The 24,656-nt window shown below is 33.8% G+C and overlaps 2 protein-coding genes across 2 annotated transcripts; one reads left to right on the plus strand and one right to left on the minus strand.

Moving 5' to 3' along the window:
• Positions 1–11,767: 11,767 nt before the first annotated feature.
• LOC104767212 (vicilin-like seed storage protein At2g18540) lies at positions 11,768–14,652 on the minus strand. The gene is made up of 4 exons (XM_019240573.2): positions 14,358–14,652; positions 13,898–14,157; positions 13,470–13,799; positions 11,768–13,384 (listed from the first exon to the last, which is right to left on the minus strand). The coding sequence occupies exons 1-4, from the start codon at positions 14,650–14,652 to the stop codon at positions 11,963–11,965; spliced, it is 2,307 nt and encodes a 768-aa protein (XP_019096118.2). The 3' UTR covers positions 11,768–11,962.
• Positions 14,653–21,052: 6,400 nt separating this feature from the next.
• LOC104767213 (scarecrow-like protein 15) lies at positions 21,053–22,995 on the plus strand. The gene has a single exon (XM_010491256.3). The coding sequence runs from the start codon at positions 21,245–21,247 to the stop codon at positions 22,763–22,765; it is 1,521 nt and encodes a 506-aa protein (XP_010489558.1). The 5' UTR covers positions 21,053–21,244; the 3' UTR covers positions 22,766–22,995.
• Positions 22,996–24,656: the final 1,661 nt, after the last annotated feature.

The following is a 24,656-nucleotide window of genomic DNA, read 5'->3' on the forward strand; positions in this document are numbered from 1 at the left end:
CACTCCCAAACAAATATGCAAAAGTAATGAATGAAATATTGAGGATATTTTTCCTACTGTATCCCTCTGCCAAAAGAATATCTGATGCCAACATAATCATATTCGAAATCACTACATCTGCATCTTCTGCATCCACGCTAGCTATTACTAAAGAGTAATACAAATCTTCTTTTATAGCGTTTTCTTCTTCATTAATAAATTAATTCTTCTATTGTAAATGTGTAAAACAACTTCTCAATCTCTCTTTCTGTTTGAATAATTTTAGCCTCAACATTGATTTTACCTTCATAAACATGATTAGAGTCACTTTCTATATTAACTTCAAATGAATGCATCACCGTATTCATCAATGTAGACCAAAACGAAGGGATCATTTTTTGTTTGAACAAATAAAAAATGAATTTAAACTATTAATAAATATATACCTCTGAGTTTTCACCGTAACTGTGCAGCGTGAACAGGTGTTACCAAGAGTTACATCGTTTAGTGTATTACTCCTCATAACATGCATAGGCACCAGCGTATATAGATTTTTGATTAGAACTATATGGTTGATAATATATATATAGAATCTCGGTATCGAAATTAATTTAACAGACACTAAACAGTCACGATGGTTGATTACAAACAGGTGTTACCAAGAGTTACACCTTTATGGTTAATAATATATATGTTCGATTTTGGTCTCTATATTAATATAACCGACACTAAATGGTCACGATGGTTGATTACAACTGTTCATATTGATGACTATTAATAGAATATCGAATTAAAATTGCTATTTTATAGAAAGTTTAAAACTGACTAAACGTTCTATTAGTGAAGCATACAATTTTGTTGATAATTATATTAGAGAGGAGTCTTCCAACAAAATTTCAAGTGATTTAACATTAGATGTTAATAGCGTCAAACCTTTGGAACTAATAGTTGGTAATCAGAAAGGTAGATATTAAACTAAAATTACTTTTGCATTATTTATAGAATTCTATTCTTAAAATTACTTTTAAGTACTTAATAAATTCTAGGGTAATGATTAACAATTAATTACTTTTGGTATACTTAAATTTAAATCATGAATCTAACTATGAAAGATCAAAACTTAAGTATGATCACTAACAACATGATAGCTGGCCGATCGAAACTTCTCATAATTAAGTTGTTACGTTATTATGATCTTTTCTTTAGAAAGTGTTTTGTTATCTTATTTGACAAGCTTTCCACTAACAACATGATATTTATTGTTTGTAACAGATAAAAAAAAATATATATTATGGATTGTAAGATGGAAGTGGGAAATAGTTCTAAACAATCAGAGATAATTGGTTAGTAGCTATCGATTTTGATATATTAATTTTAAAAAAAAATGTTACAAAATTAATTACTTTAAAAAAATTTCAGATTGTCAAGTTCATACAATATCAAATGTCAACACTCAAACAAGTGAAAAACGTAAGTAAGAATATTAATATAATATAAAATTATTCTGAGTTCCATTATAAAATGAATAATTAGTTTCTATTTAATGTTTATTAGGAAAAAAGGGCGACCATCTAAAAAAATTCCAGAAAATATGTTAATGCAATGTGGAAATTGTAATTTTTGGGTTTGGTTATACGAAAGTTCAGATTAAGATCCAGTTACTAAACGTCCATTATTTTCAGTCTGTTGCAAAAAAGGTCTTGTATCACTACCAATTCCCAAGGAGTCTCCATCCGTATTAAAAAAAATTCCAAGTCATCCATTGTTTCTTAGAAACATGCGAGCTTATAACTCTATGCTTGCTTTCACTTCTATGGGTGCAAAAATTGATTACTCGGTCCAAAACACATATGGATTGTACTGTTTTAAGATACATGGAGAAAGTTATCATAGAATAGGATCCTTATTGCCAGGTGAAGGAGAGGATCCTAAATTCTCTCAAATGTATATATTTGATACAGCGAATGAGTTAAAAAATCGACTTGCGGTGATGAATCGAGGTGAAACTGATGAGCTTGATGAACAAACAGTATTATTGCTAATACAAATGGTTGATGAATTTAATGTTCAAGCAAAAGTATTTAGAAAAGCAAGGGATAGGTATGAGAATACTGGTGAAGATGATTTTCAAATTCATCTAATTGGATATGATAAAAATAAAAGACAGTATGAGTTGCCTTCGACAAATGAAATAGCTGCTTTAGTTGTTGGTGGCTTTAGTTCCACAATGGGAGAGAGAGAGAGAGATAATTTTACAACTAAAATCTGGAAGTTTACAACGAATTTGAAGTACACATTGATATGCTCAAATTAAACCCTAGAGCTACTCTGTCAAATTAAGATATCACTGTAATACTTAGGGGTCGAATTCCACAAGGACTCAAGATCAAACACAATGGATTATAGAGTTTTATGATTACGCTAAACAAGATAATTTGAATTAAAATAAACAATGCAAAATATAAAATAAAAGTGTTGTGAAATCATAAAATCAAAAGGTTAAGCCTAGGGAATTTCTCAGAAAATTATGAAATATTAAATCAGTAAATTAATTAAGGTTCAAGCAATTAAAATCAGATCTAGAACTCTAAACACAATTTGTAAAATAAATTATTTCTTGCTGCAAATATTATCTAAATTTAAAACCAGAAAATCCAAATCTCTTTATAAAATTCTAGGTTAAAAATCAGTTTTAAAGTCAGGTTTAGATAAGTTCACAAAATTACTAAATCAAATCTCTTTGTAAGTCTTTGTAAGAAATAATTTTGCTCATCAAAAGGTTTTATAAGGAAAATCAATTATATTCTCATATCAATTTATTTTCCTAAACTATTAATTCTAGATGGCCAATCAAGGATTAATATGAAGAACAACCAATGATGAAGATCTAGAAAGATAATAAATCCTAAATAAACAAATCTAATAAATCATAAAATCCTTGTGAAAAACCCTCAACCTAACAAGCAAACTACTCAGACATGTTTAATGAAGAACAAGAAATCTTTTCTGAATAATAAGCAATTGAAATTAAAAGAGTAAAGAGGGAGTTTATGACTTCTTCTCTCAAAGCAGTTCAGATCTCTCTCTCCCAAAAGCTCTCAAAATCTCACAGGATTGCAGAAAGTAAAACTTGCTAGAATAAAACTTGTAGGGTTTCTAAAACCCAAAAACAATATATATATATATATATATATATATATATATATATATATATATATATCCTAAAACACGTCAGGGACTTATGATGCAAATATGGAAAACTTTGGGGCATATTTGTAAAATTTCCAAAACTTGCTTCTCTCTCGGCTAAACATGGTGTTGATCGATGCTAAGCCAGTGTCGATTGACACTCTCATCCTTCCTCGGCTCCAAGTTCTCTTCCTTAGCTGAATTGCTCCAAAATCCCTTCTAATTGCTCCATTTTACTCATTTCATGCCAAAATCCTAGAAAACCTGTTAAGACTCTAAAACATCCTACAAAACAAATCAAAAGACTCTAAAAGACTCCTAATATCATGGTTAAAAACCACAAAACCATGATATATCACATATCCACTTTATATGACTTTGCAATATCCTTTATTATTTTCATATGGTGAAATTAGATTTTATGAAGGTATACAATATAAAATTACTTTAGCTGAAAAAGGACAAAGAGAATTTATATCAATGAGAGAATATTACATGTACCTTATACATTCACGGTCGTGTGTATATTCGACTATACTTAAAAGTGGGAGATTGTTTCATCAATTTATAGTAGATGCTTATACAACAATAGAATCATACCGTCTATAGTGGATAAGATTAAATCAAAAAACAATAAGAGCTGATATATATAATAATGTTAGAGATGCTGTAACAAGAGGGGACAATGATGCACGAAGTATTGGAAAGCGTATAGTGTTGCCATCTTCCCATACAGGCAGTCCAAGATATATGGCTGAAAATATCAAGATGCTATGGCTATTTGTCGTTGTTTTGGAAACCCAGATTTGTTTATTACAATGACTGCAAACCCAAAATGGGAAGAGATTATTGAGTTCTTATATTTAACTGGTGATTCGTCAGGAAATGCAAGACTCGGTGTTGAATCACGAGTATTTCATATGAAATTAAAACAACTTGTTAATGATATTGAAAAGAAAAAAAAAATTTGGACCAACCAATGGAGGTATATAACATTAACTTTTTTTTCTATTTATTATGTTGCTATTTTTATTAATTTATTGTTTTTTTATAGTTGTTTATACTATTAAATTCCAAAAACATGGACTCCCGCATGCACATATACTTATTTGGTTAAAGGCATATCTTAAAAATCCAACATCTGAAAAAATTGATAAATTTGTATATGCTGAATTACCTGATGTGGATAGTGGTTCAGATGGATATAAATTGTTAGAACAACACATGATTCACGGACCATGTGGGATAGATCGACCTACTAATTCTTGTATGCAAAATGGAGTTTGCAGTAAAAGATATCCACGTCAGTTTTGTTTTTCTTCTTCTGTTGATAAAGATGGTTATATTATTTACCGAAGGAGGAATATCATCTCAAGATTTGTACTTAAGGGAGATATAAGGTTAGATAATCTCTACGTCGTTCATCACAACTTAGAACTATTAAAAAAATACAAAGCTCATATCAACGTTGAGTTTTGTAACAAGACGAGTGCTATTAAATATTTATTTAAATATATTACTAAAGGAGTTGATAAGGCAACGATGGTAATTAAGAAGAAAAGCAAGTCAAATGAGAAAGATTTTAGTGATGAGAAGAACACAGATTCGGTAAATGAGATAGATAATTATCTTGATTGTAGATATGTATCTACCTGTGAAGCAGGATGACGAATTTTCAAATTTGAAATACATCACCAAGATCTGCCTGTTCAAAGACTTAGTATTCATTGACACAATCAACAACAATGTATTTTTAGAGATAATGATTCTCTAGACACAATAGCCGTTAATGGGAAGTATCTACAAAGCATGTTTACTGGTTGGTTAGAGACTAACAAGAAGGATCCCGAAGCTCGTAATTTAACATATGTTCAGTTTCCTACCAAATATGTATGGAACAAAAGTTCTTGCAGTTGGAATAAACGAAAAATTGGTACTTCAATTGGCCGAATATATAATGTTCATCCTGCTTCTGGTGAATTGTATTATCTTCGTATGATAATAAATTATATAAAAGGTCCGACATGTTACGAAGATATTCTTACAGTTGATGGTATAACTCATATATCATTTAAAGATGCATGTGTAGCTATGGGACTTCTAGAAGGAGATGAAGAGTGGCATGAAGCGATGAAAGAAGCCTCTCTATGGGCTACAGCAAATCAACTACGTAATTTATTTACAATGCTTTTAGTTCATTGTGAAGTTACAAATCCTTTAAAATTATGGAATGCCCATTGGAAAGATTTAAGTGACGACATAATTTCGAACAAATAAAATTGTTTAATTTTAGAAAATTAAACTTAAGTGATGAGGAAATGCAGAGTTATACTTTAATGGAAATTGAGTTGTTTCTTAGACGTTATGATCGGTCACTTATTGATTTTCCTGGAATGCCAAAGTTAGACAACAATTTAATAGCAAGGTTATCAAACTCAATGATAAGCGAGGAAAAGAGTTATGACATTGATAAACTTAACGTTGAGCACCTGTCTCAATTTCCATTATTAAATGCTCAACAAAGGCAAATTTATGAGGCTGTTATTAGTTCAGTACAAAATAAACAAGGTGGGTTATTCTTTCTATATGGCCCAGGTGGAACAGGTAAAACATTTGTTTACAACACTATCATTAATCGCCTACGTTCAGAAGAACAGATAGTTACTCAAAGAGTTAAGACTCATCTGTGAATAAAGATGATTTCTTTAACTCGCTCATCGATGAAGGTGTACAATTTTCCGAAGCAAACACTATTTTAAGAAGTCTTGTTCTTACTGCAAAGGAGCTCATGTCTTTGGTTAACTATCCAAGCTCAAGCATTCTAACTTTTACATTGACGGTGAATTTTCAAAGAGCATTCACTTCCAATGAAGACATTGCGGGGCAACTTGCTATACAGGATTCCTTTGAATCAAGTCAACCTTTACAAAGGCCAACTACTCAAGAAGCAATTAACCATTTACATAGGTTCATTTACACAACAGACGGGAGAAACCAAAACTACAAAAATAACACATGTGTTATATGTCTTCAAGAATATGCTTCGGAACAAACACTCTTACGATTACCATGTGGACATGAGTTTGACCAGGAATGTCTTCTTAGATGGTTTCAAAAACATCATACCTGCCCAAATTGTCGATTTGAATTACCTTATGTTGTAAATTAAACTAATTATGATGTAATTGTACTATTTATTCTCTCAACTGTAATTGTATTATATGCATTCTAAAATAATTAAAAAGTAGAAAAGAACTTATAAATTGTGTACTATAAAACCACATATATTTATATTGTAATGTCTATGTAATTTTTCCTTTTGACCAAACTAATGTTTATATTAATTTTTCATTTAATATAAAAACATACTTAAATGATATATTTGAATTGACCATTTATTAAAAAAACATCCTATACTAATATAAATGATCATTTCAACAAGAACCATATCATCAGTCAACATGAAAACACATTACATAACAAATTGATCATTTTATTATATAAAAATATAATAATAAAAAATTTCAAATATAAAAAAAAATACTTTACTTATATAAATGAACAATTCAACATGTGTACTATATCATCTTTAGCCTAACATGTATTATAAAAATGAGCTCCCGCGCGAAATCGCGCGGGTTCAATTCCTAGTAAAATACAAGTTATATGAATATAGACATAATTGTTTGTTTCTTGTATATCCAAATTTTTTATCATGTGAAATTTAATTATTATAAACTAGTATTCGTAATTTTTATGCACAATGTAAAATTTATAATATAATATACTTTTAGTCTATATTGTAAAAAATTAATACAATTTTGCGTATGAGTGTGATGTGGAGGTTTAATATTGGTATAGCAGATCTCATTTAACTCACCTTATATCCGGTTAAAATATTATGTGTGTTTAGTAGAGTAACCCATAAAAACTATAAAATTGTATTGATGTAAACACTAACCCGTTCCATTATATAATATGATCCACAAGCATTATTTTTTTCTTAGCATCTTACAAATATTTTATAAGTAGATGTCGATTTTATGGAAAAAATAGGTTACCTGTTTTGATATTTTATTTAGTATTATAACGCCCATAAACCAGAATTCTGGTTTTGGGTGTGCATCGATTGATGCAGATTGTGCATTGGTCGATGCAAAGTACGATTTGTGTTCGGGTTAGTTCTAGTTTTTCCGGTTTGACGCAGTTTGATGTGTAAACCCTAGGACTCATGTATATAAGAGCAATTCAACGCTTAAGGTCAAGTTTTGAGTATTGTTGTTTCTGAAAGTTGAGAGAAAGAGAAATCTCAGTAAAATCATTTTGTGAGTCTTTTGTGCCTGTTTTTGGAGGGATTTGTCCGTGGAAAGGGATATATGAACTTGGAGGGACGTTTGGAGGTTTCTAGAAGGCTGAGATCTTGGCGTTCTTCGTCCTTTTCTTTGTAAATCAAGGTGATTGCGTGAACATGGCTGATCTAAACGATGAAATGTGTGTTTTGTGTGTTTTTGGGTATTGATTGCTTATGGGGTTGTTTGTGAGTGTTTGCCTTGAGTTTTGTGGCCTTTGGAGGATGTATTCGGCATCACGGAGCTAAGATAAGTTGGTGGAGATCGTGTTCGGCGATGTTTCGCGCGACTGCATCAGTCGATGCAGTTAAGGATTTGATGGAGACAATGGATGTTGCATTGGTCGATGCAAGGAGTGCATCGGTCAACGCAGCTAGGAATTTGGAGGTTGCATCGATCAATGCAAGGAGTGCGTCGGTCGACGCAAAGATGTTGCATCGGTCGATGCAAGTGTTGCGTCGGTCAACGCAAGGTCGCAAAATCATGGATGTCTTCAGTATTGTCTGATTTGCTTGTTTTGTGTATCGTTTGTGTTTGTCTTTTCGCTTCTGTGTATAGCCCAGTAGATGGGAGGATCGCCTCACTGAGTATTTGTGATAATACTCACGCATCTCAATTGTTGTTTGTGGTGTGCAGGTATGTGACGTGAAATCATGGCGATGAGGAGGAGGATGATCTAGGATCTCAATTATTGTGTTGTGGTTATGTTTATATGTTGTTGGAACCTTTTATAGAAGTATGCTAGTTTGTTGATTAGAATGGTTGCTAACCATTGGTTAGGAATGATATCGTTTTGATGTTTTATTGGAGTTGGTTATGAGTTATGTTTTCGTTGTGCATGTTATTGGATGTTGGTTAATTATTGGTATCATGGTTGGTTAGTAATGTTTATTTTGTTGGTTAATTAAGTAGTATGAGATGTTTAATTATATTATTATTATAAAAAAACAGGTCGGGTTGTTTCAGTTTGGTATCTGAGCCCTTATGGTTCTAGGGCGGGTTAATGGATGGTTTAGAACAGTTTAGGAATTTAATTGGTTGAATTATTTTCATGTTGCTTGATGCATGATGTTGTGTGATGGAATTAATTATGAGTAGTTAGTCAATTTGCATGTGGTATGGAGTCCTAGTATCGTCCTCTTCGAGCCTTCAATGAGATTCCACAGCAAGTTGTGTGTTTGGGTATGCGGTTTGAACTGTATGGCCTTCTGTCTTGGTAATGTAGATGGTTAGAGGTGGTGTTGTTGCTGGTCGTGGACGCGGACGTGGTCATGATAATAGCAAAGGTCCAGTTGCTACTGACCACTGTGGACCAGAGTTTGACAGTTGAGGGCGTCGACGAGTCGCAGGCATTCCAGGAGGGATCTGTGAGTGTGACCGGTGGTGGTGCCGATGGGGCTGTAAGCGCCGATGAAGCTGGTGTGGGCGATGTCGGTGTCGGGTTGGTTGGTTGTGCTGGACTTGCAGGTGTGGGGGTCTCAGTAGGTGGAGCTCCTAGTGGAGATGTTAACCTAGCGGGCTTGCTGGCGCAGTTGTTGAAGCGGTTGCCGGGAGTTGTACTGGCACAGGCTTCGATGGTAACACCACATCCTCTAGGTAGAGACTCTTCCAATCCGGTCCGTGGAAGCAAGAATCGTGGCGGTGTATAGGAGATGATGGCTCAATCCATCCACCATAAACCAAACCCCACTAGAGCCCATAAGATGCCAACCTTCTTGGTTAACCACCGCGACTGCGCAACAAAACCCTCCTAACTCCCACCGACTTCCACAGCAACCTCAGCTCCAATTTGACGGATGAACCACGAGAAAGCTCCACCGTGGCCAAGTGGCTTGATCTAAAAGCTTCTCTGCCCGCCAAATAAGAAGCCGCCAAATCTTACCTATCAACGCGACCACACCCTAACCGCAAAGCACCGCCTCGGCTGGAAGGAGAGAGGTCAAAATCTGGTGAAAACACCATAACCAAACCAGTGGAGCTTCACCGAAGAAACCCCAAACTCTCACTGCTCACCAAAGCCAACGAACCCGTCAGTAGGAAACACCGACACACGGAGATGCCAAACCCGATCTGCCAGATATAACCACGGATTTGATGCCGTCCTCAAGCAACTTCACCGAACTTTCACCATCAACCACCACCAGACAAGACTCCGCTTCACGCGCCGAAAAACTTACCAAAAATCACCTCCCAGAGAGACCAAACCGAAGAGGAGGGACCACCTTGCAGAAGGAGACGAGACGAAGACAGAAGGAGATTAGCTAAAAGGGAAAAAACTGACACCTTCTCCAGTACCGAAAGGCAACCGAAGAGGTAAGCAAAGTAGATCTGAAGTCTAAACTTTTTGTTTAGAGAGATGGGGAGAAAAGTTTTAGAAATAAAAAGTTACTACTTGGTTAAATTTATTGTCTTAAATATGAACCCACAACTTTTATTTTTGGCTTTTATTTGTTATCATCGTATGTATTTTTCTTTTTGCTTATGCTTTGCTTAGTTTTTGCTTAGTTTTGTCAAATGTTTATATAAATTATGGTATTTATCTAATAACTTCTTTTACAACTATAACACATTCAACCACCATATATCGTTTAATCAAAGTCATGCATGGACAATCTATAGTTCTAAATTCTTTATAATACACCTCAACTTTCATTTTACTGAAAATAATATTTGTAGAAAAAAAAGGATAAAAACTGCTTTTTTACAAAAACTAGATGGATTCAGTAAAATGTTAATATTCAGTCAAAATGGAAGAATAACCAGTAAAATTTTAATATTCGGTAAAATGAAACGACAAGATTGTGACAAAATGCTTTTTAAGATCACCTACAACAGTTAAAATAATAAAAATAAAAATAAAAATAAAAATAGTTTATTATATAACAATATTTTAGTTTTTTTAATAAGACTAGACCGGTAATAATAATACATGTGCCGAAAAAGTTTATAATCCTTTCAATAAGAGCAATTATATCGAGGTTTCTCACAAATTTTTCACTTAAAATAAAAAATAATAAAATATAGTATAATATTTTTTATTTATGAGAATTTCTCATAAAAGCTGAGATTGATTCTCATTTGGAATCTTTGAGAAACTTTCTTTTTAGTTTTGAGAAACTTTTACAATAAAAAATTATTTTCTTATATTTTATTAATTCCTTTGCTAATGAGAAACTTGGTGAGAAACTAATCAATACACATAGTCTAAAGAGAACTTTTGGAACTCCTATATCTTCTACTTCCTACATTTCTAATATATTTTTTTTATTCATTACAATTATTGTTCAGCAACTCTCGTTGGAGTTGCCAGTAGAAAATCCAGGAGAAAATCTTAAAGGGTCATAAATATAAACAGATCTAAAGTTATAGAAAGATACAACATTTGGTAGAAGTACCAGCTTTCAAGGATTTTAAGAAGCGTCTGATTCTAGCCCTTCTCTTTGTCCTACCTAACTTCAACAAGATCTTTGAGATGGAATGCGACGCATCCGGCATTGGCATTGAGGTTGTCCTATCACAAGGTGGTAAACCGGTGGCCTATTTCAATGAGAAGCTCAGCGGTGTCACTCTTAATTATATATATATATATATATATATATATATATTTTTAATTGATAGGTTTGTAATATAAAATTTATAATTTTAGGAGGGTTGTTATATAAATTTTTGTATAATTAATAAGTTTGTAATGTAAATTTGATAATTTTAGGGGGGGGGGGTCAAAATGTGATTTGCCTAATTATTTAACTAAAATCTTATAAAAATACACTAATAATTATCAATATTTGAATTTAGGGAGGGGGGCATTTGACATCCGCAATTGGGAGTTGCTCTAAAGGACAAGAGCTGAATATTAACACCGTATCTTTCTTACTTCTTTCATAAAAAAATAGGGTCAATTCTTAGTGAGATGATTTAATTTGCTAGGATATACTCCCCACTTATAGAGTTAGAAATGTATAGAGTAACTAATACAAGATATTCGTAACGGATCGAGTTAAAATTAAAAAAATGAAACGCATCAGCCTTCTAAAGATAAGTAAACGTGAGTACATAATGAAACTCTCATAAATCCTTATCAGTCCAGAAACGGTTTCTCTCATGATAAAAATATATATTGAATGGTCTAGCAACGTTACGAAACAACACATGTTTGCAATAAAAGTTTACGATCGATGAAATTTGATGTATATTAGCGACAAAACATTTCGAGTTCAATAGAATGAAAAAACCATTCTTAGCTTAACCTATGTGAGAATTGTCTCATAATATTAAGGACGGCTTGTACAACCAAACATCTCACAATACAACTCAAAGCCCACTTTGTCACAATCTCATCCTTTGTCACATGTCAGAAACATCAAAGTTTATATCATAAACATATATATGCCCAGATTTACCAAAACGAACACTCAAGAAAATATAAAAACGAAAGTTTCCATGCTTTAAGACACACCCGCCATATTTCCCACGGTACTGAAGGGTGGTTGTGGCTGGGGCGGCCATCTCCGCTTTGCTTCTTCTTCTTCCCTTTTCCTTCGTTCCTCCTCAGCTCTTCTAGCCGCTTCTTCTTCTTTCTTTCTTTCTTCTTCTCTCCTCATAGCCTCCTCTTCACGTCTCTTCCTCTCCATCTCCTCTTTCTCTTTCCTCTGCCTCTCTTGCTCTCGTCTTTTCCCCATCTCTTCTTCCCTTTTCCTTCGTTCCTCCTCAGCTCTTCTGGCCGCTTCTTCTTCTTTCTTTCTTTCTTCTTCTCTCCTCATAGCCTCCTCTTCACGTCTCTTCCTCTCCACCTCCTCTTTCTCTTTCCTCTGCCTCTCTTGCTCTCGTCTTTTCGCCATCTCTTCTTCTTCGCGTCGCTTCCTTTCTTGCTCCTCTCGTCTCTTCGCCATCTCCTCTTCTCTTTTCCTCGCTTCTTCTTCACGTTTTTTCCTTTCCACTTCCTCTCTTTCTCTCTGCTGCCTCTCTTCCTCTCGTTTCTTTGCCATCTCCTCTTCTTTTTCCCTTTCTTCTTCTCTCTTCCTCGCCTCTTTTTCTTCTTCCTCACGTCTTCTCCTCTCTTCCTCTTGCCTCTTAGCTTTCTCTTCTTCTCTCTCCCTTTCTTCTTCTCTCTGTCTTGCCTCTTCTGCTTCCTCCTCACGTTTCTTTCGCTCCTCCTCTCGTCTTTTAGCTTCTTCCTCCTCTCTCTTTCTTTCTTCTTCTCTTCTCCTTGCTTCCTCTTCTTCTTTCCTTCTACGCTCAGCTTCTTCCTCTTCACGTCTCCTCTTCTCTTCCTCCCTCTTCCTTTCTTCTTCTCTTCTCCTTGCTTCCTCTTCTTTCCTTCTACGCTCAGCTTCTTCCTCTTCACGCCTCCTCTTTTCTTCCTCTTCTCTTTTCCTTTCCTCTGCTTCTTTCCTTTTTCGCTCAATTTCTTCCTCTTCACGTCTCTCCCTCTCTTCAATCTCCCTGGTAAGCTTTGCAAGCTCTCCCTCCGCACAAGACACACAATCCAATATCACACTTTCTTTTTGAGCTTCCAACAATCCCTTAATTGTCTCATTATTCAAGTTGAAAGACACAGCAAGTATTTCCCTGTCCAGCACTTTCAGAACCGAGCTTTGCCCTACTAAGAACTGAGGGTGGTTCGTCTTTACTGAAGTGCTAAACCCCATGAATACGAATGAACTGTTTTCAAAAGACATCTGAGCCATAGGATGAAACTTCGGCACAACAAAAACATCTCCTTCCTCAACCATGAATCTCTCGCTATTGCTATTGTTCTTGCAAGAAGACAACGACTGTTGGTTAACCACCCGAATCATGCCTTCCCCTTGTAATACAATCGATATCTCACAAGCACTAGGGTTCCAGTGAGGTGCCATCATTGATCCCTACAAAATTCATTTTTAAGTCACATCAAAAAAAGACAAGATGTCAAAACCAAGGCAATATGGTATTAGTTGTAAGTGCCTTAACCTCAGTTAGATTGACCATGAAAACCCCAAATCGTGAACCCTTTAAAGCATCCAAATCCTTGTCATCTACCACTATGCTCCGACCGTTGTTGTTCTCAAAGTCTGGGTCAGACTCAAAAACATTGAACGTTCTTCTTTTCTTCTTATTAGCATCAACGATTGGTTTCATCGCCAAATGATCAGCCACGTCTTCAACTCCGACAAAGAGCCTAACAAGCCGTGATTTCCACTTATCCTCCTCCGAGCCTTGTGTTCTGTTTTTCGGCAGAGCATTTATGATCAATGGAGGTTTCGCAGCGCCTCTTATCTTCCTCAAAACATCCCCATGAACCTTCCATATCGTAAAAAGAAACACAAATCAGTGAAACAACAACCACAAATAGAATCAGGTCATGTGTACATTTATGAGTCTAGCGAGCAGAAACGTACCGCAAAAGCTGACCGGAGAGTACTATCGTCGAAACCCAATACAAGGTCTCTAATACTCGAGTAGGCTCCAAGGCATAGATCGTTTAAACACTTCCCCACGTCAAATATTGCGTAAACTGTAAGTTTCTCCTGAACTTCGTCTCTCTCGAAGTCGCTGTGTACGTAAAATACTGAACCAGAACGTAGCCTGTATACATCTCCTCGTCTTAGTTCTAACGTCCTCTCGCTCTCCTCCTCCACCCAATTTAAAGTCCCACTCCCTAATAAAAAATAATACAATCTTGATTACAACCAAATTAGATATAAGCAATCAATTTTAAATTACATTATAATTATTTAATTTTTCTATCAAATAAAATAAGTTGTGGGGGTATCAAAGAATTTGGTTCAGTTTCAGTATACATGCGAAGCTCTCAAGAGTTTGAGAAACAAAGTTACACATAAGTAGCTTGAGTCGTACCAGTGTGAACGAATAAAACCATGTCGGAATGGAGAAGAAGAGGAAGCAAGAGTGCGTTTGTCTCCAATGTTATGAACTGAAGATGGTATCCATCACCGATCTGAACGGCTGATATCTCTCCGAACTCAGTCGTAACGATTGGCGTGCGTTGGTCTCTCTTGACCAGAAGTGGGGAAGAAAACGACGACGAGACGAGGCCATTTTGGTCGGGAAAAGACTGTGTGCAGAGGAAGGTGATGAGATAGACAAAAACAGAGAGTGGAAGTAACGTAGATCTCGACATTGTTTGTTGCATATACTCAAATGAGATTTTTCATCTCTTTTATCAACGATCACAGACGGGTCCGTGTTTGGACACATGTCTTAATAAGTGAACACGTGTATCACTACCTTGACACGTGGTGAATTATTTCTTGATACTAATCTTAATATTCATGAATGACCATCGTCGAGAAAAAATATTATAACCTCGTCGAGAAAAGATAGTTGCATGTGATTGGTAACTACATTTTTAAGCAAATTAAATTGGAATTTTTTTTTTCCTTTTTTTTTAGAGGTCGTTATCGTTTGTACTCTGAATATTTTTATAGATCCTAGTGGCAATATCTCTAATGATATGTGTAATAGAGGTAACATAACCATGAGATAAGTATGAAAAGCAATATATAGGTCCAGGCGTCCAGCCCATTATGTTATAATTGTGAAACATTTCCCATATACTGTAGTGATAACTTCCGAGGGCCTCGTCTGAATAAATGTAGTTGCATGCATGAGGTGTGTTTATGGATTTAGAAAACTGCGTATTTTGCGTGTATAAAATAAAGAAAGAGAAAAAAATGTTTGCTCAGGCTCTTACATTTTTTCTTTGTTTTGATTAAGTTCTTATACAATTTGGCACTGCAGATTAGTGATCATGTTTATTTGAAACTAACACTAATCATGACCTAAGCATAAATTCGATCTAAGTCAAGTAGAGCATGCTAGCACAAGTGGGGAGGAACACATTATTGGAAGAATATAAATAGAAGAGAACGATTATATTTGGTTAAGAATAAAGGTGTGAAAGGGTAATTGTTGATAATATATAATGTTGGAAATGTGAGTGAAAGGGAGTAGATTAAACGAATGAAAAAGGTGTAAAAAGTAATATAATCGAGACGGATTAATTACAGAAGAACAAGGCATTTTTTTCTAGATTTTTATTGAATTAGAAACTTCTGTCCCTAATTGCAGAAATGAGCATTTATAGTTGGATAAAAAGACAGTTTTACTCTCCTCAAAAAAGGAAAAGAAATCTTTTTTTTATTGATCTGCGATGTCGATGAGTGAACGAGATGGTGATGAGCTGATAATGATAAAATCCAGGTAAATGAGATGAAGTTGATCGGAATTTCTAATTTGATAATTATTTTTGATTCGATCCTTTGGGTTCACAAGATAGTATCCTCTTAGGGTTTAGATTTCTTCACTCAAACAAAATTAAATTGAATTTATTAAATTAATGGGATCTGAGTTGGTGTTAGCCGTGGAACGGTTTTGTATTTTGGAGGCAAGGAATTGACGAAGATGATGTTGATGGAAGATGAGGTGAGGAGCCATGGTTGTTGTTGGAGGAGGAGGCGACGGTTTCGTCGGAGGAAGAGAAAGAAGAAGGGAACGAAGAAGAAAAGAAAGAAGAAGTTAGAAGGTTAAAATTGTATTTTAGCTTCACAAAAAATGCCCAAATCCAGAAGTATAGATAGAAATACCCAATTTCAAAGTTTTCTTGGAACAAAGCCCCATTTAGATAAATATCCCTAATCGAGACACTAGAGCAAAGACTAAAATACCAAACATATCCAATTAGGGGTAGGCAAAAAAACCGAAATCCAAAAAACCGAACTGAACCAAACCGAAATAAATGGTTTGGTTTGGTTATGGTTAAGTCTAAAAATCCATTTGGTTTTTATTTTAACTAACCATTTGGTTTAGGTTTGGTCTGGTTAAAAACCGTAAAACCGAATGGTTTTTTTGGTTTTTTATAAAAAATTTAAGATAATTAGATAGAATTAGTTTTTTCAATTTATAAATTTATATTGGGCTTATAGTTATTGATCTCCAAGTTTTTTTCTTGGTTTTTTTTTTCTGGTTTTTTTTAGTAGCCTTTACTTTTTAAAAGTTTAAATCTCAATTAAGTATTTGGGTTTACAAAACTATATTTGTATTCTATTTTTTTGAATTGTGTTTAGATTTAATTTTGTATGCTTATTTTTTAGTTATGCATCAACTATCTATTTTTTAAACTATGGAATAACCGTTAAAAACCGAGACCAAACCGAAACCAAACCAAACCGTTATACGTATGGTTTTTATATGGTTTCATTTTTGATAAAACCAAAAAAGCCATAAACCGAGAAAACCGAACCGTTACCAAACCGAATTACATATGGTTTCTATATGATTCAATTTTTATAAAACCAAAAAAATCATAAACCGAAAAAACCGAACCGAAATCAAACCGAAAAACCGAACGCCCATCCCTATATCCAACCTTCCAAAAGGATTCCCCCATGTCTAAGAAAAAGCATGTTATGAATGTGACTACTCATTGTGTTACTTTTCCAAATTGTAAGAGATTGAAGATACTCCACTCTACCTCTTTTCCTCCTTTTTCTAGTTAAAGTTCATTGTTTATTTCTAATATTCCATATTTTTCTAGTGTTCGATCAAGAAAACATTTTAAAATTGTGACTAAGTTTTGTGCCATTTGTAAACACCGCTAATAGATTAAAATAAAGGTGTAAATTTTGATCATGACTGAGTTATGAACATATGTCATAGATTGATAGGAAATATTCGACGATAAAACTTTCTAATTTCGGTTTTGAAAGATTAATTAGATATCATCCCGTGTATATTAATAGAGAAACACTTTCTTGAAAAAAACTAATGTGTTGCCGCCGACCCGCCAGAGAGCTCGAGACACATTTAGCAAAAAATCTTTAAATTTTCTGCTTAATTACATTAACATGCCATTATAGTTTTTTTTTAAAAACAATTAACTGAATAATACTTAGATTTATCATCCATTCTCACACAAATTTAAATATCAAATATTAAAACTAATTAAATAATTACATAATATTTTAAGTCAGAATTTCATTAAAATTTACTTACAAATATACAAGTCAAATTTATATTATTTTTAAAATATTCTAAAAAGGCTATAAAAACATATAAAGTTAATAAAAATAAAGAACATTAACTTATTAAACATATAACTTATTAACAAAATCATATAAGAACATAATTTTTTATGTTAGTATTATTTCCATAATAATTTAAATAACAAGCTTTCAATAGTTATTATAATTGATTATAAAAAGAAATATATTACCCCTGAATTATCTCCAACTCATTAAAGGAAACTTAATTCCCAATAAATATTTATTTTTATATATTCATAAATAAATATAAAAATGACAACAAATTAGAGGATATCATGATGTGTGATTATTTATATATCTAAGTATGTAAACTAATTAATCTCAACATTTAGTGTGATTATTCATTAAAAAAATAGAAATATTGATAACCGAATAGGAATATACGTTTTAATTGTAAATTAATCTATGTGTTATTAAAAAAGAATGAGACAATAATCCTTATCATTATAAATTAACTTAGTACCCAAAAAAATCATAATTAAACTTAGATTATGAAAAATTGTTATAGTTACTCGATTAACCATAAATATAAAAATTTGATTTTTAAAGCACACAAAAATATATATTTCCATAAATTTTAACATTTTATAAATATTTTTTTACCACGTTCATATAATTCACGGGTGAAATGTATTCTTACACGAATACGTTGATTTTGAAATTTCATTAATTTTTTCATAATGGTTTTTTTGGTAATAATCCGTTATTTATAGAAAATATTAACAAACCGACTAACTCAAAAGATTTAAATAGCCTAATCACAAATATTAAATCAATAAATTAGATTATGTTCAGAAAATTTAGTTTAGAATCCGAATGTTACTAACATATAATAAAATTAATTAATTAAACTACCGAGTAATTTAGTATATGTTGTTATGGTTACATAAGAAACATGCAAAATTGTTATGATTATAAAATAAAACATAAAAGATATGAATTTGATTTTTAAACCACACAAAAGAAATGTTGTAATAAATAGTAACATTTTATCAATAATTTTTCTTACATATTTAAAGATTTCACAGGTGAAACATATTTTTTACACGAAAAACGCAGCTTTGAATAAATAAATAAAAAAACTTTAGTTACAGATTATGTTTAACACAAACAAATATTGGTTCTAAATTAATAATTTTACTTATAATAATTTTCTTTAAATCGATTTATTCTGCACATAGTGTCGATTGTTACGTAGTTAGCTATTAAAAATGTAAATTATTGGTCTTCCTCACAAGTCCCAACTATACTTTTATGTTTTGCTTGCCCTTTGCAACCACTTACTTACTCAAAAGATTTGTTACACTAGAAGTCAAGTCAAAATATTTTTTTATGTACCTAGCGAAAATTATGTAACACATGCATGAGTCATCACGTATAACTAAGTGGACAAGATTCACGAATAGTTAAGGAAATAAATAAACGTTATAGGAGTTCATATGATAATTTGTGGTTCGATACCAGATTGATTAATGTCAAGTAGTCTGCTGTTTTAAACCCTACTTTTTTACGTGAAAGCTAAACAAACACCATCTAAATGACACTATTTTGAACTTTGAACCATCTAAATGACATTATTTTTAGATATGCACAGCGCTATATATGAACTTGAAAATTAAAAAAACTTTCTCGATCTTTCTATGAAATTTTCCCTTTCTGCGTTATATTTTAACGAAAACGATCTTTTTTATATGTGTGAATGACATAAAATCAGAATCTAAGAAAAAAAAACAACCTTTATTGCTTTTGTGAGCTTCAAGCTTTCTCTACTTTTAAATGAAACGTATGTGCGTTGTGTATCATCGGCCATCTCCTTTGTTTTCCTTACTTCCTAAGTATTTGACTCTTTTTTTTTTTCTGCTAAACAAACTCGGTGTGCCAAAAACAAAAATAACTAAAGCTTTAATAACATACAAAGAATGACCTAAAACATACTCAAGAACTTATAATGGAGAAAGATAATGAAAAAAGAAGGAAAACAAAATGAAGTGTACATCCATCCAATGGGGGATGTACTTTCTGAGTTTCTTATACAAAGAAATGATTCATATAAATTTTGCTATCCGTTTTAGTTAGTTAGGAGTAGGACAGATGGTTTTAGAAAAACAATAATCAAAGGAAAATTAATGTGGACCAGCTTGATTGATTAAAAAGATAATAATCAAAAGAAAATAAGATGCTAGATTTTGCGTGCTCTTTTGAGCAACAAACAAAGTTTGTGAAAATCTCACTTATGGAATAGTTTCAAGGATTTTCAGATCATAATATAAAGGCATCAAGAACTTCATCCATATTATTATTTGGAGAGGGAAACGACTAGGTTTTCCTTAAATTTCATTTTAATTAAATAATATATGTTAACAATATTCCTTTGTATCAAAATAATTGATGTTTTAGGAATTTTCTTTTTTTGATTCTCAGTTTTTTATGCTAAATTTATTGATTTAAAGTCTTTTATGATCATTTTATATTTTGCATTTTGTTTTACTATTAACTGAATTTTGTTAAAGTACAGATAGTAAATCATGTTTCTATTACAAAAAAAATATAAATAAGTAATTTATTGATAGGGGGTGTACAAATGTTAAAATAAATTACTATGATATGGAGGGAGTATATATACAAAATTTAAATTTTCAAATTTTACGCTTTTCAGAATGTTGGGAAACTGTTTAGCCTTGATTAAAGTTGGTTATGAATATATGATAAACTTAATTTATTTAGTTACATAAGAGGGTTGTCGGTGCATGTAAACTCAATGATAAGTACATCCCTAATCTAATAAACTTCTCCAAATTCTTAATCTAACGTGGAAATTATGAAGATCAATTGAAAAAATACTCATAGTCATAGACTGGCAATATTAGAACATTTGACTAATGCATTAGTTTAAAAATATGATCACATTTAAAATGGCTTGGTTTAGACAGACGGCTGATGAAAAGTTATGGGAAACAATTATGATATTGTGCTGTGGTTTGGTTTAGATGGCTGATGAAAAGTTATGGGAAACAACTATGATATTGTGCTGTAACGCGTAAGACTATATACCAGAATGATTCCTAAAATTTGCACTGCTCTCCAATTTGGCCTCAAGCGTTTGATATAAATTAAAAGTGAAGAATTTGCATGTAGTGCAATTGTGCTAAAACAACATGTACACTTGTTTGTTTGTTCGAAGTTCGAACTAGAGTTATCATGTGTGATAGATATGCCATAGCGATCTAAACTTTATAGTAAATCTATCTATTACACTGAACAATATGATTTTCATAACTAGGTAGTTTTTCTTTGGTCAAATAGTTTTACAATATTATGGTTACACAAAAACTTTATTCTTTTATTTTCCTGATTTAGCTTCATGAATTATATATATATATATATATATATGTACACAACTTTTTTTATTTTTTTCCTTCTTTTTTGACAACCCTTTTTCATTACCCTTTTTAAAATTTGTCTTTTTGATCAGAAATTAACATAGTGAAGGCAGGTCGAACATCTCTTGATTAAAAATTTAAAATTAATAAGAGGAGTGATACAATACAACTTACAAAAAAAAAAGCAAAAAAATAAATAAAGAATATTTAAAAAATATCCACAGTACCATTACACTGATATAAAAATACAACAATTACAATTCAAAACCTCCCACTTTCACAAACGACTCCTTCCTCAAACATGAGAGTCCCTGCTTCATCAGACACCAACAGTAACTCAAACCTCGTTTGCTTTAACGAACCCACTTCGGTGCTTGACCTCCGTAGAAGCCCAAGCCCAAGCCCATCCACCGCGGAGGAGAAACCACTCCTCGTCTCCGATCAATTCCCGTTAGACGATGATGATCATGGGATGCGTTGTTCTATGGATTGGGATTCAATCATGAAAGAATTAGATTTAGACGACGATAACCTCAAGCCTAATTTCCCATCTTCTCCTCACTTCTCCACCGCCGCCGATCCTCCACTGCTTCCTATCTTTCCCGATCAGCTTCATCCCCCGGAGTTTCCTGCAGGTCACGGTTACGGATTCAACAACGAAGGTGGAGGAGGACTCGATTTCGTAGAAGATCTTATCCGAGTTGTGAATTATGTTGACTCGGACGAGTTACAACTCGCTCAGGTGATATTGTCACGGCTCAACCAACGTCTGAGGTCTCCGACGGGAAGGCCGTTAGAGAGAGCAGCGTTTTACTTCAAGGAAGCTCTCGGTTCTCTAATAACCGGAACAAACCGGAATCAAAACCGGTTATCTTCATGGTCCGATATCGTTCAAAAGATCAGAGCAATCAAAGAGTTCTCCGGTGTATCTCCGATCCCTCTCTTCTCTCATTTCACGGCGAATCAAGCGATCCTCGATTCCTTAACCCGGCAACAACAACATCAATCATCTTCTTCTTCTTCTTCTTCGCCGCCGTTCGCTCACGTCGTTGATTTCGAAATCGGATTCGGTGCTCAATACGCGTCGCTCATGAGAGAGATCGCCGAGAAATCGGTCAGCGGGATCAGGTTTTTAAGAGTGACGGCGGTTGTTACGGAGGATTCCGCCGTCGAGACGCGTCTCGTTAAAGAGAACTTAGCTCAGTTCGCGGCGGATCTGGAGATCCAATTTCAAATCGAGTTCGTTCTGATGCGTACGTTTGAGGTGTTATCTTTAAAATCGATTAGGTTCGTCGACGGAGAGAGAACCGTCGTTTTGATATCTCCGGTGATCTTGCGTCGTTTAAACGGAATCTCCGGTTTCGTTTATGATTTACGGCGAGTTTCACCGGAGGTCGTCGTCTTCGTCGATAGCGAAGGTTGTTGGACGGGAATCTCAGGAGGAGCTGGATCGTTTCAGAGAGAGTTCGTTAGCGGTTTAGAGTTCTACACGACGGTGTTTGAATCTCTCGACGCCGCAGTTGCAGGTGGTGGTGGTGATTTGGTGAAGAAGATCATTGAAACGTTTGTATTGCGACCTAAAATCGCGTCTGCGGTCGAAACGGCTGCGAATAAGAGAGGAGGGGAGATGATGACGTGGCAAGAAGCGTTCTGCGCGGCGGGGATGAGGATGGTTCCGTTGAGCCAATTCGTTGATTTCCAAGCTGAGTGTTTAGTGGAGAAAGCGCAAGTCAGAGGGTTCCACGTGGCGAAACGACAAGGAGAGTTATTCCTTTGCTGGCATGAAAGACCTCTCATTGCCACGTCAGCTTGGCGGTTTTAATAAACCAACCGGGGATTGAGTTGAGTTGGATTTGGTTTGGTTTTATTATATACTTACTTGTAAGTTGTAAGCATTAGAGAATTTACTAAAACATTCACCGAAAAATTGGCATCAATGACCAGATGAAAGTTTAACAATATTGACCGCCAGAGTTTAAGTTGATATAAGAGCTAGTAACCTTTGATGTACCATCAATAATTCAAAATGAGAATCAAAGTGTTTTTGCTTTATGTATAATGATTTACTACTATCCAGTTATTCTTCGAGAAGGCTTAACTCAAATGATCTGGAAATAATGAATAAAAGACATTATCGTGGCTAAGATTGAGAGCCACGGTAGTTGACCAATTGGAAACTATCATGTGATGATTAATTATTTAGTTTCCATGTAACATGGATCTTCTCATTATTCGTGTGCAAAGAGTTCGTTCTATTAATTGCCTTCAATAAGATTATATTTTGATATTATAATAAAGAACCATTCAACCCATGCACTATGAAACACTCACATATTTTGCTTGTAGCTGAAGCAATGTGTAGCCACCAAGGCAACAACAACACCAGAGATATTCAGAAACTTATTGAACGATCCCACATATAGCGTCACTTTCACGCCACCTTGTCCAAAATAATATACATGTTAGTTTCCTAATCTGATTGCTAGGCATGTCAATTAGGGCTAAAGCCCACGGACTGGCCCGACCAGGCCCTGAAAAACATCAGGCTTGGGGTTAAATATATATGTCCAGAAAAATCGGGCTTTTCGGGCTCAGCCCGTTTGGACAATAGAGTTTTATATTTATACGTTTTTGTTAACATTTTTGTTTGATTGCAATATTTGATTAATAATTTATTGTAAATAAAGTTGTAAACTCTAATCCTAGTTTTCATATTTACTTAATTGCCATACTTAATACTTTTATAATTTTTATCTATGATGTTTTATATGAATTATATATTGGTTTATTTGGTTAAAGTATCGAAATTTTATTTAGTTTTAAACTTTTTTTATTAAATTAAGTTGGTTGTAGTGAATATAGATGAGTTATTAAATTTTTGATTGATTTGTTTTATAGTACACCTTCGAACACTACTTTTTAAGGCTTATAAGTTTGAATTTTTGATAGGTAAGATAAGCCCAAAAAAGTCCAAAAAGCCCTATAAGGGTCGGGCTCAGGCTTTGAAATATAGGCTCGGAAATATTTCGGGCCAGGCCGGACCGAGCTCAAACATATGCGGGCTTTACGGGTTTCAGGCCAGGCCGAGCCAGCCCGATTGACACCCCTACTGATTGCCACCGTCCAATTTTTACTTTGAATTTTGGTATGCCTGGATTTGATCACACGCACAACGTCCATATAAGCGTAGTTCCACTTGCCGGAGATAGTCTCCGGAACCGTATATAGGCGATGAACACAAGGGAATTCGTAAAATAAGTGACGAAAGAAAGTGTTACATTACCACCGTTCTGAAAAACCAACCTAACTGCTCTGTACCCATTCTAGTGACATAACTCTCAAACCTATCACAACCTTTGTTATGTTCATACTCGGCTACTCGCCATCCAAACAATCCCTAAACCCAAAATTTAAAACTTTGTTATTTTCCTAACATAACTAATCAAAAGAGGTATACATTAGCGCTAGTATACATCATGTTTTTTTCATCTATGATTTCTGTTATTATTTTATTTTTTTAAGTATAAGTAGTCTACTACTTAGATTTTAAGTTTCTAAATGGGGGATTAGTTATTAAATTTTTATGATTTGATTCTTAATAAAGACTTATTATTTGTAGGTTCTACTATTTATATGTTTTTATAATGCTGAAATTGGTGTGATCATCCATAATCTAGAAATTTAGGACTTTTGCATCAAAAGTGTTCGGTAAA

This window comes from Camelina sativa, chromosome 19 (assembly GCF_030686135.1).
Source record: "Camelina sativa cultivar CO46 ecotype springtype chromosome 19, ASM3068613v1".
NCBI classification, from domain to species: domain Eukaryota; kingdom Viridiplantae; phylum Streptophyta; class Magnoliopsida; order Brassicales; family Brassicaceae; genus Camelina; species Camelina sativa.